At 42.9% G+C, this 16,666-nt stretch overlaps 1 protein-coding gene across 1 annotated transcript; it reads right to left on the bottom strand.

Annotated features, from left to right (window-relative positions):
- Positions 1-1,912: 1,912 nt before the first annotated feature.
- On the bottom strand, positions 1,913-16,311 carry MYL4 (myosin light chain 4). The gene is made up of 7 exons (XM_018574496.1): positions 16,119-16,311; positions 9,976-10,003; positions 7,624-7,773; positions 5,383-5,556; positions 5,159-5,236; positions 4,457-4,497; positions 1,913-2,129 (listed from the first exon to the last, which is right to left on the bottom strand). Exons 1-6 carry the CDS (start codon positions 16,230-16,232, stop codon positions 4,469-4,471), a joined length of 573 nt encoding a protein of 190 aa, XP_018429998.1. The 5' UTR covers positions 16,233-16,311; the 3' UTR covers positions 1,913-2,129; positions 4,457-4,468.
- Positions 16,312-16,666: the final 355 nt, after the last annotated feature.

Genomic DNA, 16,666 nt, shown 5'->3' with positions numbered 1-16,666 from the left:
TCTTGTATACAGAAGTGCTCATGGTAAAAAAAAAAGCCGGTACTAAGATGTCCTCACTGTCACCTGCACTGAATGTTTGAATGTGATTAGTAATACAGGTTGCAGAGAGGGAGAAGGTCACACAGCACAGGCTTCAGGATGTACACTCCCAGGGACCCTCTAAGGTGCCCTCTGGATTCTAGCTGTGTAGGTCACACAGCACAGGCTTCAGGATGTACACTCCCAGGGACCCTGTAAGGTGTTTTTTGAATTCTAGCTGCTGTGGATCCCAAAGAACTCTTATGAAAGAGGAATTCCAGGATTTATTCAAATTAATCCTTGCAGTAGGGCTGCCACCACACTAAAAGGGTTAAGTGCTTGTTTAGGTCTAGGGACAAAAATAAAGAAGATATATTCACCCAAACCTTTGTTCAGCCTGGCCCACAGCCTCTTCTCCCCTAGTCTTTGGCGGTCTAAGGACCCATGACATCATCAACTCTAATACAGGTCCATTAGATGTGAGGATGTCAAGGGATGTACCACAGACAGAGCAGAAGGTGTGAGCAAGGCTGGATTTCCCACAAGGCCACCGAGGTCCGGCCTCAGGGCGGCAGGGGTGTGGAATCTCCCGACAACTGGGACATGCAGTTCCGGGCGCCCGGCGGGTAGTGGTTTTCTGCATTTAGCCCTGATTTGGGCAAGCATTGCTAAATGTAGAGCGGGGAAGCTGATCTTTCATTTGCAAGTGATCTCAACGATGTCACCGAGATCACTTGTATGCAGCTTGCAATAAAAAAAATAAAAAGGTGATTAAAAAGTAAAAATTATAACAAAAAAATTATAAAAAATAATAAGATTCAAAAATTATAAAAAAGTAAAAAATAAGATTCAAAAATTATAAAAAAAATAAAAAAGTAAAAGATGATAAGATAACTAAAAATGTTAAAAAGGAAAAAAGTATAAAAAAAAATAAAATAAGAAAGTGATTAAAAAAGGAAAAAAAAAATGTAAATCTAACCCTGCTGCCCCCGCCATCTGCTTGCCATTCTCCATTAGGGGGGTTTGGCGGAGAGGGGGGCACATTGAGGAACCTGGCCCTGGGTCAGCAGAGAGAGTAAATCTGGCCCTGGAGGTGAGCGGTCGCTGCTTTATGACCAAGGATCGGGTGAGTATATCCTCTTTATATACCCCCCTAGACCAAAATTACCACTTAACCCTTGCAGTGCAGGGGTAGCCCCACTGCAAGGGGTAATTTTAATAAATCCTGGAGTTCTTCCTTAAGGTAAACTGAGCAAACGCAGAGCATTGAACAGAAAATGCTCTGTAATTGTATTTGGTTTTCAGTCTCTTAAGTTACACAGTCATTTCCCATGAAGTCTCTCACAGCCACCAATCAGATTTATACCTGTTTTTGACGTTTGAATGTGATTGGGGGTGTAGAATTCATACATAGCACAGGGGACAGAAAGTACAGTCCTACTGCCTTCCTATTGGGCCTGTTGTCCATGGTGCAACCTGAGTGTGGTGGGTTACAGAGAACTAGAAAAAGTGCCAGCACAGCCGTGGTGGTTTCTTCATAGCATTAGCATTAGCAGATGAACTATTACTTTCACCTGTTTCCTGGAACTGCCCTTCAAAAGACCTTGCACTCTCAAGCTGGCCATACAACTTACAATTATCTGCAGATTTTCTGCTGTCAGATGGAAAAAGTGCAACAGATTCGTCCACCTACACTTAACTGTGTGGATGGAGTAATCTCCACCTGGGCCAATCTGTTGCACTTTTTCCATCTGACCACAGAAAATCTGCAGATAAATTGTAAGGTGTATGGGCACCTTTACTAGGCTGCCCCAGCAAATGCTCTTGGTACATGCACACCTTCAATCTTTGACATGCACTATTATAAAAATAATGAATTAGATGAAACAGATTTGTTTTCCTGTGAAATTTATTTGGTGAAAAGCCACCACTGGAGGAAAAAAGTCCCAAATAAATTTACAATCTCATATGACATTTAACAAAGGAAGAGATTCTCTACAAGGACTTCTACATCGGAGAGGTATGTTACAGACAGCTCGGGTGATGCATCTTCTGGCTCTTCTTAGAAGGGTCAGTAGGACAGTTGGGACTGTGGGATAATTGGCAGACACCTACAAAACAAAGACATTTTTTTATTTTGTTGGAATATGTTTGAACAATTACCCTTTGGATAATCTTTTATGTGTATTTAATGTTTACTCTAGAAAGCAATTTCAGTGGATGCTGAGAATCTGATACTGGTGGGAACCTATAGACCCTACAGGTGTTTATAACTCTATTGTACATTGGTGGTAATGTACCATAGAGATCCTAGAGATGTTCAGAACTCTATGCTAGACTGGCGGGAACCTAATGAATTTGACATATGCTTATAACTCTATGCTACACTGGTGGGAACCTACAGACGTGTATAACTCTATAGTATCCTGGTGGGAACCTAATTTATTCTACAGATTTTTATAACTCTATAGTACCCTGGTGGGAACCTAATTTATTCTACAGATTTTTTATAACTCTATGGTACACTGATGGGATCCTAGTGTACCCTACGGATGCTTATAACTCTATAGTACACTGGAGGGAACCTCATTTATTCTACAGGTGTTTATAACTCTATGGTACACTGGTGGGAACCTAGTGTACCCTACAGATGTTTACAACGCTATACTACACTGGCAGGCACCTAGTGTACCCTACAGATGTTTATAACCCTATAGTACCCTGGTGGGGACCTAATTTATTCTACAGATGTTTATAACTCTATGGTACACTGGTGGGAACCTAGTGTACCCTACAGATGTTTATAAGCCTATAGTACCCTGATGGGAACCTAATTATTCTATAGATGTTTATAACTCAATAGTACCCTGGTGGGAACCTAATTTATTCTACAGAAATGTATAACTCTATGGTACACTAATGGGAACCTAGTGTAACCTACAGATGTTTATATCTCTATAGTACACTATAGTACACTCTATAGTACACTGGGGGAAGTGATACATGAGGAGGGATCTGTGTGGGGATGAGTTGTTTGAGAACGTGATGGTTGAACGGTTAGGTTGAGGTGGGATAGGCTTCCCTAAAGGCAGTCAAGGTGGGCGACAGACGGACAGGTTGGGGTAAAGAATTCCAGAGGATGGGAGAGACTCTAGAGAAGTCCTGGAGGCGAGCATGGGAGGAGTTGACAAGGGAGCTGGAAAGCCGGAGGTCTTGGGATGAGCGGAGCCGACAATGTTTGAGATATAGCGGGGGGCGGAGTTGTGGACTGCTTTGTAACTGATTGTTAATATTTTGAATGTTATTCTTTGGGCTATTAGAAGCCAGTGCAGGGATTGGCAGAGGGGGGTTGCAGACACTGGAAAGAGAAGAATTACAAGGTGAAGTCTTGCAGAGATCTAGTTTTTCGCCACAGTCGTTCAAGAGTGCGGCTATGTCTCTTGAGATTTTTAGTTTCATTTGTTTGCCACGGTTGTAGCATACGTGGTCTAAGTCTGCGAGTAGTGAGGGGAGCCAAGGTGTCTAGAGAGGACGAAAGTGAACTGTTGTAGACAGAAGTAGCCAGGACAGGGCAGGATAGGGGTGAGATTTTGTCATAGAGGTAGTCAGTAGCAGAGTAGAGAAGAGAAGGGTCGAGGTGGTGAAGGTTTCTCCGGGTGACAGTGTGCCGTGTAGGGGGATTCAGGGTTGGGGATAGGGTGAGTGTGAAACTGACAAGGTTGTGGTCTGAGAGCGGGAAAGGGGTGTGGGAGAGGTTCTAGTTCAAGATCTAGTATGTGACCATCAGAGTGAGTCGGAGTGTCTGAATTTCACATGCACTTCTTATCACAAAGGACATTTTCTACAGTGATGGAAAATCTCCCTACCGAATGGGAATGATCCTTCCTCTACTGCAAAAAAAAAGAAGAAAAAACTAAAGTGCCGTCCTATCAGGTTATCCTTGTGTCTCGCTGAAGAGGTTTCCCTTCTTTCATGGTCCTGAAGACGCAACAGGAAATGAGATCTCTCTAAGGTGCATGGAATTCCCATCTTATAGATTTGTCACAGGAACAAGTGTCCTCGTTGAAGGATTTTCCCTCATTCCTTGTTCTGATGACAACTCTAAAATTGTACATTTTTCATTACTCTTTATCTCGGTGACAATGGTCACCAGGACAAGGCAAGAGGGTGAAACTCTCCAATGCGAACCCAGACAGCAATGAAAATCTGAAGGTCTATCCTTCTATCCAAAACAAAAAATGATTTTAATCATATAGGTACCATAAATGGCTTGGTTATATCCATAGTCTGTTACTGAGGCCAGAAGGTGGCTTATCCCTGGAAATCTCCCATTGGGTTTGGAATGGACATCATCAGATGTGCCGGGGTTTACACACTGTGTTAGTAGTAAGGAACGTCACACCAAGTACAAAAAAATAGTGCCTTCAGAAACACATACCGCATTGTATCTTCATCCAGACATGATGTGCTTAATGAAAGCTAGGAGAAAATAAGAATTCATGTGAGATCAATGTATCACTTGTATTTGCTAGACTGTTTTATAGAGAATCATCTACTGTACAACAGGGCTGCAGGAATTAAATATTTAGTCCAAATTAATTATAACTATAAAGGCTGAACGTTATTTAGTTTAACTTAGAGTGCTTGTGGCTGACTTTTAAGATGAGAGTCAGCAGTGAGAAGTCACATGAGGTCTGACAGTCATTACCATGTCAACTGCCCGACCTCCTGCAGATAACACTTCTTGCCTCCCAGCTCCTGAGCGTTCATGAGACAATATCAAATAAAAGAGCTCTGCAGTTAAAGAGATACTGGCTCACCAATATGATGGACTGCCTCATTGGCCAATCAGAATGTGCAAGAAGCAGGAATAGGCAAGCTTCGATGCTATCATGAAGTGTTGGACCTTTCACTAGATCTGGCACTTGGACCTATCAGTAGACTTTTTGACTTTTGTTCTAGAAAAAGAGTCACTTTAAGAGAAATCTAAACAACCTTGGGAACTATTGAATGCTGTTACAGTGTGTATTATCATCTTGATGTCCGGCAGTTGATGGTGCAGCAAGTGACCTCTCAACCTCTGACTCTTAGCCTTAGTTTTCAGCTAGGAGCAGTGGTAGGCCTATATCAGATGGTTTACCTTCATAGTTGATGCATCCGTTGGCATCTTCTTGCCCCCCAAGAAGCTGTTCCACTTCACTTTCTTGTAGCTTCTCACCTAAGTGGGACAGAGATTAAAAAAAACTTGGCGCTTACTGAAGAATTGAAAAGTGTTGCATCAAGTGAGCATACATTGACATGACTCTTATCGGCCATTATGTTTTCCCTCATTTCATCATGAAGAGACAAGATGCTGTGACTCACCCAAAGTGGCCAAAACGTGACGCAGTTCTGCTCCCATTACAGTGCCGTTGCTCTCTTTGTCAAAGACACGAAGTCCTTCTACAAAGTCCTCAAAAGAGCCCTGGTCCTTACTTTTGGAGATGTGCTGGAGCATTGGAAGAAAGGTCTCAAAGTCCAAGAGTTTGGTATTTAATTCTGAAATGCAGGAACAGAAGTCCAAGGTTAACTTGCTACTAATCAATAGTACCTCCTAGCTATCAATATTCATAAATGAAACCAAGAGATAGGCCACCTAACACTGATATTTTGGTGATGGGTACATGGTAGGTTAAATCACCAGTGGATTCTTAATCTTTTCTTTGTGATTTTTCCATGGCGTTTTTGTTATTCCAATAGGCAGAGCTCCTCACTTCCTCTTTTGTTTACCAGGACAGGACATAAGGGGAAATCTCCCTAAAAGGGGCACGTGACTGGCTGCTCATACTGACTCACTGGACCTAATTTTTTCAGAGGCATTGATCTTGATCAATTATAAAGATCCTTTTCAAGGTGAGTGACTTAAAATAAAAAAAATGGTTGGCATGACCGCTTGGCAACTTGCATTTCCAGAAGGATAAGTCAGCAAGAGCTGCCTCTGTGTTTCTCTGTGTTCCTTTAAGATAGCTGTCATGTCTGCTGTAGTCTTTGCCACAACAGATTGATGCATTCCTTTAATGTGCTATGATTTAAGCAGTATTGTATTCTGAAAATCCTTTAGAGTATTGTATATCTGACTGGGATCTAGAGCAAGACAACTGGCAGACTTTCGGTATTAAGTCACTAAATCTAAAGTCATACATGTGACCATTTGTGGCCTCGGCTCCTAAGATTTTTTGTGTCCTGGCCTTGACTGCATTCATGGATAATAGCAGACATACCACAGCTTACTGAAATGTCACTTGCCCTCCCCTGGGTCCACATTGGGAATGTGATGCTCTTCATGGTATGGGCCTTGTATGTGCTCTTAATACTGGGAATTTAATTCCTCTGAGTATATCAGTGATCAGACCCCCACAAATAGATTGGGTGAAATACCCACAATCCTTTGAGTCCTCTAGGCTTTGCGCCCACTGCCCATCCTTCCATCTCTACTTGGACCTCAAGGGGGCTTAACGGCAGCTGAAATAGAAAGAGTTCTAATGCCAGGTGGGCATGGCTGAGTGTTTGTCCAACATGGAAGGTATGCCAAATTGAGCCAGAAATCCTCGGGACTTGCATATCATTTTACTTAGGCAATACTATTTATATGGTAGATTGTCTTGTGCCTTTCCTCGTGAACCATTCAGTGGCTGTGATGTATAAAGCTTAATTCCGACACATGGCCTTCTGTTTGCGTAAACCTTTATTCAAATGCCATTGAAAGAGGGTAATGTTGGCATTACACAGGCCAGTGCTGCCTGTTCACAATTCAGCCCTAGTCACTGTACGCAGATTGCTGCCCGTAGCATCCATTTTAGTAGTTTCCATTTTCCAGACTGCAATGGAAACATGACATCTGGGGTCCAGATGCTATGGGCAACAGTGACACTTTTTGGGCTGCAAGCAAGGAACAAAGCAGTAAGTATAAAGTGCAGTAACCAACCAAACGTTTGGCATTCAACTACAGATGGTATGAATTTAGTAAAGGGAAGTTTTAATGTTTGTTAAGGATTGTGGCGATCTTGCTGCCCTCTGGTTTCAATACCTTGGGTAAGTAATCCAGAAAAAGTATGAAGTTTAGGACTTCTTACTTTTCTGATCTGCATATTTGTTCCAGGTCAGAGTATCAGGATAACAGCCACGTGGCCAGCATTGCAAAGTGGTCATATTTCTGTTGCAACAAGTTTAATTTAATCTTATGGGCACAAGGGGAAGCTTCTTTGGGCTCACTGGTCCAGGCGGCCACCATGCCCAGGGCCATATCTAAACCAGGGTAAGCTGCTATTAGCTTGAATACAGCCGGTTCAGGAGCTCTGAAAGGAGTCACTGCAATGCTTTCATGTTTGGTAAGCCTAGTTGAACCTATATGCTAAACTTCTGCCGGCTTCTTTTAGTGTGACATCACTGCCTAGATCAGTGACCAAGTAACCATCACTGGAGGAAGCCCAGGAAGCCTTTTCTCCAGGAAACATAAGTATTTAAGGTTGTTTATTACTCTTTATTCATCCACACCAGATTGTTAATCTAAATCGTGGAAGTTTTTCTCTGACAACCACATGCATCCACAGAAAATGACACTCTCACCTTCTGCTTTGGGTCTTCCTAGGACCCTCAACACCTCTGCGTTGGTGGGATTCTGTCCCAAAGCCCTTAATACATCTCCACATTGTCCATAGGTGATCTTCAGCTCTCCTCCGGGGGTACGATCAAACAGCTGAAAGGCCTCCTTGAATTCTGGAAACAGAGAGAGTGAAAAGTATAACCACCAGTAGTATATCTTATAACAAGTGCAGTTTTATATTGAAGGGTGACCGTAGGTAGTAGTAATCTTTTCCATGCTCCTCGGCCACTAGAGCCCCTAGAACGTCCATGGATCTAAGCAAGCTGTTCCCTTCCACATGTAATCAAACTTGGGCCTGGGGACCAGCAGCTGAGTTATTGGGGGCAGCTAGGGAGGGGGGTGTCTTAAGTTGCCCATATCTAGAAGTGTCCGGTTTTCAGAGGACTGAAACAGTGGATTAGACAGTGGGGAAATGTGGGCCTAGTAAAACAAGGCACCTTTATGGTTCTTGCTTCCAAGATGCGTCCATACCCTTTAAAAGAGGATCTTTCATTTTTCCCATTCAGGGCAAAGGGACAGGTACTCTTAATTTTTTTTTGTGTTGGGGGAGGCAGTTGGGGAGAGAAGTGAATTTTGTTCCCATTATCTACATGTGCTCAATTTTAAGAGTGCTGAAACAGTGGATTGGACAGTGGGGAAATATGGACCTAGTAGAACAAGACAGCTTTATGGTTCCTGCTTCCAAGAGGCTGCCATACTTTTTGCAAGAGCATCTTTTATTTTGCCCATTCAGGGCAAAGGGATGGGTTTTCTTAAAAGCTCCTTTACCCCCTTTCCCCCATCCATACTCAACATCACTGCTCTCCCTGCTGTTGGATTTGTCTGTCAGAGCCATTGCAGAGCCGGTGCTTCTGAGTATCGGGGAGCATGTGACCTTCTTTCCTTTTTCCCAGGATGCACACCATTAACCTTGTGCCCTGACACTGTCCAACATGGAGCTTTCACAGAATTTAGCCCTACATCATCTCCAGGCTCCAGCATATGAATGGTCCATGTAAGCATATGAATAGTCCATGTGAACAGTAGGCTTCAAGAGCCTGGCATTTTACCCCCACTCTCTTTAAAGAACAGATTCACTTCAATAAATAGTGTGGGTCAGGGAAGGACAAATGAAAATGGAATTCAGGAGCTAGTCTGTCCAATCCAGGAGCCAGCAGAATTTTTCTTAGGAGTCAACTCCTTTTACAATAACTAGAGAAAACCTCAAATGTTAGGTGCCATCTATAATTAAGGAGAATTGGCTACCTGGTTCCTGGGTTTTGTCGATCCCTGGTTTCAGCTCTACCAAGGACTGTACTCTAGGAAAACAAGTGCCATTATCTCAACACCATGACCTCAATGGAATATACTAGACAGCTGGGAGGTATCGCTTACTGCATCAATTAGACTCTATAGTATCCAATTACTGTGATTGTACATGCGATATTATTATTCCACTGTTCCACCCACAGTCCATGGGGCATTCTCTTCATTCCAGACTCTTCATTAGTCCCATAATCCCCAGACAATGCTGGAGATTTGTCTTTCGTGGCTGTGTAATTATTCTTGCCACTATGCAGTGTGTTGAGTATCCAAAATTAAAGCAGATCTAAGGTCTAACTGGAGGACGTTAGTTTTCTAAAGCACCATATGTTATAAACACTTTACAATGGTAAAAAAAATAATAATCTTGTTTTCATTTTTTTATCCTTTGTGGCATATCAGTGCTGCTGATTTCCTCAAGCTTCATTCAGTCACTTCCTCAATCTATGCACTTGCTCCACAGCCAAATGCACGCCATTGCTCCGGACCGGCTTTCTGATGGTGGCCCGTGCAATGCGCGTTGGAATGGCAGCTGGTAGTCTCCACCAAGGGTGCTATTTACTCCAATCCTAAATTCAAAAACAACCATACAAAGTGCATCAATACCGCCTGTCAATGCACAAAGGAAACCTGTGTTGATGCAGGACAATGCACCTGCCTAATGCTACAAATGCACCTCTATGCATATAGAGTTAAATGCCCCCCACCCCCCAAAGATATTGGCCTTCCTCATAGGGTTACTATTATGAGACAATATGGAGGCTAAACAGGGAGCTGCTGGTTTGGGTTCACTACTTGCTTGTGACTGAAATATTTATCCTAATATTATTACACACCGGCCGTTGCGGTTAAAAAGGGGCCCCATTGCCCCTGTTATCTAATTTTATACAACGGAGAACCTCCTAAATTGTTATAACATGGGTAATGAGTTTTAAGAATATATATCAGAAGGATGCCGAAGGGTACAGTTGCAAATTGTGGCAAATGATGACTCAAATGCAAAAATGACTTACCTTCAATCTGGTCAGCGGTGTATTCAATCTGCAGATAAAAGAAAGCATTGACTGTTAATTGATTGCATTAGATGAAGAGCTCAGAAGACAATATTATACCAAATCAATATGTTTTTGAAATTTTTTTTTTTGCTGCTAAGATCTGGTGTATTTGTTTCCAATTCCTATGGAACATTGGCTGCAATAACCTTTTTCCTTTTTTTGGCCCTGCTCAGTGTCTTTGGTGAATGACTTAACCACATCTAATTTCAAATTGTCACGACATAAAGGCTGAATCAATCTGTAGTCCAATGTAAGAAGTAGGAGGGCTAAATAGCTTGTGGAGAAGAATGCAGAGGACATGGGTCAGATTGGAATTTCTGACAAGGGAGAAGATATAATAAAACACTTCCAATGGTATATTGAACAGAACCAAAGACATTAAATAAGAGAAGTTCATTGTTAGGGTTTACATATACTTATAAACACTTGAGTTAATTGCCTTTCCCGCGTGCTTCTTCCAGGCTAAGTCTAAAGCAATGGTTTACAAAGAATTTTCCACTTTGGCGCAGTGCTAATAGATCCTGTCTTTCTGGCAGAGTAATTGGCATCAGTCAGCGGCAGGATTAGGGCACGCTGACTAGATAATTGGTTATGTGATGATGTGTTAGCGAGTAAGCACTTTCTGTGTGAATGGTCTTCCCTCACTGTAATATCTTTCTTGACTATAGTGTGCTAAGCTCTTTTGGGCTAAGCATTTCCAGGACTGCACCAAACTAAAGACTGATGTCAATGGATGTTATTTATATGACACGTGTCAAAAGCAGGCCAGCAAAACCCCATAGACCAGGGGTAGGCAACCTTGGCAGTCCAGCTGTTGTGAAACTACAAGTCCCATAAGGCTTTGCAAGACTCCTGACAGACACAGGTAAAGGCATTATAGGATTTGTAGTTTCACCAACGCTGAAGTGCTCAGGTTGCCTAGCCCTACCATAGACTTGAGTAGTACATATGGCAGGTCAGAGGCTGCATTTGACGTGATTTGCATTTTTGGATGCAACAAGTCCCATTAAGATGAATTTTAACGGCAGACAAAGCAGGTCAAATGCAGCCTATTCTTGTTATGTCAAATGCTGCATTTCCCATTCGAACACATGCTGCTATAAGGGTTACTGAAAACAGGTAGACCATCAGAAGACTGGAGCTTCACCAAATATACACATCTAACAGACATAACGCCTGGATTTCAGTCCTGTCCTAGAGGAAACATGGAGGCTGATTGCAATTTGCCTTGCGCGCCATTGCTTTAGTTCAAACCAATATGCTGTGTTGGTGTGTGCTGAAAAAAATAAATGTTGATTTTTTTGCACAGTTTGTTCCGATGCTCTGTAACACATCGCCATTGCCACAAATTAAATAGAAGATAAAAAAGGACTGCACTGTGTTTTAACATAGAAAATAGCTAAGCAGCGTGCATGGGCAATTTACACCAGAGCGTGCACGTGCGCATTATGTGCTCCTACTGGTGTGAATGAGCCCTTACATAGGAATAGGTTTCAGTAATTGATGCATTAATATTGGAATTAGGAAAATCCCTACTTATTTTATTTCTTCATTTTCTCCTATTGATACTTATCAAAGCTCAGTAAAATGAAGACACATCCATAGATAAATCTGTCACATCAGCACCCTCCACATAAGTGGCAAAGTTCGACCAGACAAATGTTATATATAGTAAGCGAGTGTTTCTTGATAAGCCAGGAATTTACCCGTCAGTGACACATTCCACTATGTCTATATATGCCCCGGGTCTGGCCTCTCATGTATATGTTCCTACTTCTCTAATCTTCATGATCCCATCATTGGGGACACTAATTCTGTGCATGTAGTCACCAGCCTATGACAGGCATATCGGATTGTGAGATCAGTGTAAAAGAATGCATGACGGAAAGATAAAGCGAGGGCTCATAGTTTTCCTGCTCTGAGGATTTAGACACCTAAATGTTTAAAGCTGAACTCCGGTCTTCCCTTCAGTCTTCTATCTGAGCTCCGTCCTCCCCCTTAGTCTTCTATCTGAGCTCCGTCCTTCCCTTCAGTCTTATATCTGAGCTCCGTCCTCAGTGACACATTCCACTATGTCTATATATGCCCCGGGTCTGGCCTCTCATGTATATGTTCCTACTTCTCTAATCTTCATGATCCCATCATTGGGGACACTAATTCTGTGCATGTAGTCACCAGCCTATGACAGGCATATCGGATTGTGAGATCAGTGTAAAAGAATGCATGACGGAAAGATAAAGCGAGGGCTCATAGTTTTCCTGCTCTGAGGATTTAGACACCTAAATGTTTAAAGCTGAACTCCGGTCTTCCCTTCAGTCTTCTATCTGAGCTCCGTCCTCCCCCTTAGTCTTCTATCTGAGCTCCGTCCTTCCCTTCAGTCTTCTATCTGAGCTCCGTCCTTCCCTTCAGTCTTATATCTGAGCTCCGTCCTTCCCTTCAGTCTTATATCTGAGCTCCGTCCTTCCCTTCAGACTTATATCTGAACTCCAGCCTTCCCTTCAGTCTTGCCCAGTTGTACCGGCTCCCAGGGTCGGTTTTCGCCCAAGGCCTGGCCTTGGGGCAGCAGGGAGTAGAGGGGCAGCAGGGATGTGGAATTCCTATCTCCCAATGCCCGGGACATGCAGTTCCGGGCGCTGGACGGGTAGTTGCTTTCTACATTTAGCCCTGCTTTGGGCAAGCAGAACAAAATGTACAGTGGGGAAGCAGCCGCTTGTTTTGTACAAGTGATCTCAGTGATTTTGCCAAGATCACTTGTATGCAGCCTGCAGGTCTGCCATTCTCCATGGGGGGGGTTTGGCGGGTAGGAGGGCGCATTGAGGAACCTGGCCTTGGGGCAGTAGAGAGAGTAAATCCGGCCCTGCCGGCTTCTCTCCTGGATTGAAATGACTTATTCTGATTTCACTGCACACTGAGAGCTTCCCACAATGTGCCTTAGAAGCTGCAGCAAGTCAGATAGAGCCGTCTCATTTGATGGCTGGTGGATGCCCAGTATGATCTAGCTCGCACTCCCAAACCTGACTGTGCCTGATCCGCCCTTTTTATTCAGTAGACATCAGTTTTTTCATGGAGAATCAGCTTCATGTTGGGAATTACCTAAGGTGGTCTGCATGCAAGTACTGCCTGCTTAGTAACACCCATTCCTCCAGACTGACATCAACCCTTCAAGAAATTTGGATGGAGTGGTTGTCCCTAGGACAAAGAGTCATGGACAGCAATGAAATCATTGTCGGAGGTTCTAACTCTTGTTCACTCTACTTAAATGTGATAGGAAAGCTATGCAATGTTTCCCCATTGTATAGATTTCCAATCACATCCTGTCCTGATAGGAAGTGAAGGGAAATCTCACCAACAGAGCATAGAGAGAAATTAAAACCCAACAGAGGCTCTGACCCTTCCCTGCCAAAGCAAAATAAAAAGTTGGGTTGGGCTTTAATGTGGCTAAAGCTTCACACGAGTCCTGCAGGAATACTTATCACTTTGCAAAGCTAAATTAATAGTTTGGGGTGGTGTCTGTCTTTAAAGGAAACCATGGAGGCTGCCATTGCCCACATCTCACTGTGACAATGCAAGTGGGTGTCATGCTGATCCATGTGCTTTAGTGCTTTAAGCTACCAACCGTATCCATGGGTCAGCATTACAGCCAGGCTACTGATTTATTAGGTGGATGGTTAACAACAGCAGCTCCTTCGTTCTTCTAATGACAGGTCCACTTTGTTTTCTAGATATGGATGGAATTGTATGTTGTGCACCATGAGGTGTTGACAGAATTCTGTATGACGGACAAATGTTCTTCATGCCGACATAATGTTTCTCTGAGTGTTATTAAATGGTTCTGTGTGATAGGACACCATCCTATCATCCTTTCATCCTATCTCTTACATGGGTTAGAACATCGCTGGCCCGTCTGCTCGGAGAATTTATAGTGTATTATTGTGCCGTTGGTGTATAAACCCAATTCGGTGTCAAGGTTTCAAATGTTTTCCTTTCTGAAATAGTCTAAGGAATGGACACAAATTTGCTAATCTGCGTATGAAACCCAGTCAGACCTTTAAAGGGGAGATTTTCACCTACTGATTACCTACCTAGCTATATGGCCAAAATGTATGGGGATATCTGACCATACATCTACCTATATGACAAAAAGTATGGGGAAACCTGATCATCACACCTACCTGTATAACCAAAAGTATGTGAAAACCAGACCATCACACCTACCTATATGACCAGAAGTATGGGTAAACCTGACCATCACACCTACCTAAATGACCAAAAGTATGGGGAAACCTGGCCATTACACCTATCTATATGACCAAAAGTATGGGGAAACCTGGCCATTACACCTACCTATATGACCAAAAGTATGTGAAAAACCTGACCATCACACCTACCTAAATGACCAAAAGTATGTGGAAACCAGACCATCACACCTACCTATATGACCAAAAGTATGGGGAAACCTGACCATTACACCTACCTATATGACCAAAAGAATTTTGAAACCTGAACATCACACCTACCTACAGTATATAACCAAAAGTATGTGGAAACTAGACCATCACACCTACCTACAGTATATAACCAAAAGTATGTGGAAACTAGACCATCACACCTACCTATATGACCAATACCAAGTTTTGGTATTGGTATTGTGCTTCCTGTGATTAATCACCAGCGATTGCTATATATGTAGTAGCATTTGGTTGCACAAATTTGAGATCATTAGCAGTCACTTCTATTGTCTGCACTCCTCTGTAACCTATGTTTTGTGATTGGTCCCAAATCAGTGATATTAGTAGCATGATTAATCTCTAAACATTACTTGTGTGCAGCCTTATTATTTGGTCCTCTGATAGTGATTTGTGTGCCAAAAGCAGCAAAAAGTCCCTATATTTCTTTAATATGTTGGTAACTATCAGCTCCCAGTAACCTTAATAGATGAATGGAACTGAATCTATAGAAAACAAAATGTTGGTGTTAAAACTGGAGATATATCTCACAATTTCCCCTAAAAATTATTCAAAACTGGTTTCAGATTTTAGCATAACTTTGCCACTTCTGCCTTGCAGCACTGGGGACCTCAGTATCATTCCCAGCCAGGACACTATCTGCAAGGAGATTGCATGTTCTCCCTGTACTTGTGTGGGGTTTCCTCCGGGTACTCCGATTTCCTACCACACTCCAAAGACATGCTGGTACGTTAATTGGCTCCTGTCTAAATGTCTTAATTGGCCCGTGTGTGTGAATGTATGTGTGCATGTGAGACAGGGACCTTAGATTGATCCTCGGCGTCAGGACTGATATGAATCTGCACTATGTACAACGCTACATGAATTGTCAATGCTATATAAATACCTGTAATAAATTAAGGTGTTTTCTTTCGTATTTGATGGATTTTAGGTCCCCATTTATATCTGTGCGCAAAGATGCGCATTTTTGCACACATTGCCTCAGCATGACAAAATGCGTGTCACGACGCCATTCATTATTAAAGGCACCTTCCTGCACTGTGCAGGCACTTTCACGTGTGCAAAATCTAACCAAAATGCATGGTAACAAAGTGCCACGAGGGGAAGACTGGCGCAGACAGAATCTGGAGAAGCTGTGCATGGCAACCAATCAGCTTCTAGCTTTCTATTTTTAAAACTTAACTGAACAAGCTGAAGAGAGAAGCTGATTGGGTATTGTGCACAGCCGCTCCAGTGTGTTTTGGTGTGGCCTTTTGCAAACAAGGTGCAGGGACTTCTTCGGTGCGATTGTTGTGCGTAGGGCAGCCCACTGAAATGAATAGGCTGCTTTATACGCGATGCAAAAAAAAACGCACATATGCACCAGCGCAAATGCTGAGGATCATAGAAGCTCCCTCAAACTCTCCTGGACCTGTTCTTGTGTTAAACAACAGCCCCTCATTAGCTCGTTCTTAAAAAGAAAAAAACAAAGCGAAATAAAAGTAACAAAAAACTATCAAATACACAACAAAAAGGAAAACAAAAATACAAATTAAAACTAAACTACCCTAAACACACCATCGCCCCCAAAAACACACCCTTGAAATGATTCCCGAGGTACCCTCATCACCCCTCGTCTCCCCCATCAGTACTCACCTGGATACTCTTGGGGTCAAAGGCAACCTCCTTTGGGGGCTCTGGGGCGGCAGGCGCAGGTGCAGCGGCCGGCTTGGGAGCCTCCTTTTTGGGTTCAGGCTTCTTGGGTGCCATGATGTGTGAGTGAGGACAGCTTAGGGGGATGAGAAGGAGAACAGGACAGGAATGACAGAGCCGGGGTGGTCACTCTGGCCCCTCTTATATGCAAGGAGCCGGAGCTGTGTTACTATAAAAGGAAGCCTGACAGAGAGGTGCCCTACAGGACACAAGTATTCATTGTTATCAACTCATGTATTAACACCAGCCCTGCCACACACACTCAGAATTGCTTGCAGTCTTTCATTCATAGAAACACACTGCTGTACACCCATAGAGCCCGAAAGTAGCATTTTTCCATCTGATTGGTTGCTATGAGTCTACACACATTTTATCTTTGTGTGATCCTTCAGTGAACAAGCCTATGCGTAAAAATCTAAATTAGACATGTGTCTTCCACCTCTGTGAACTGATTCTTAAACACCTTAGGCTTTTTTTTTCTAGTTTTAAAT

The sequence above is a fragment of the Nanorana parkeri genome, unplaced genomic scaffold (assembly GCF_000935625.1).
Source record: "Nanorana parkeri isolate BGI_ZX_2015 unplaced genomic scaffold, ASM93562v1 scaffold50, whole genome shotgun sequence".
NCBI classification, from domain to species: Eukaryota; Metazoa; Chordata; class Amphibia; order Anura; family Dicroglossidae; genus Nanorana; species Nanorana parkeri.
The sequence above is the reverse complement of the archived record's forward strand: the minus strand, read 5'-3'. Positions and strand labels throughout refer to the sequence as shown.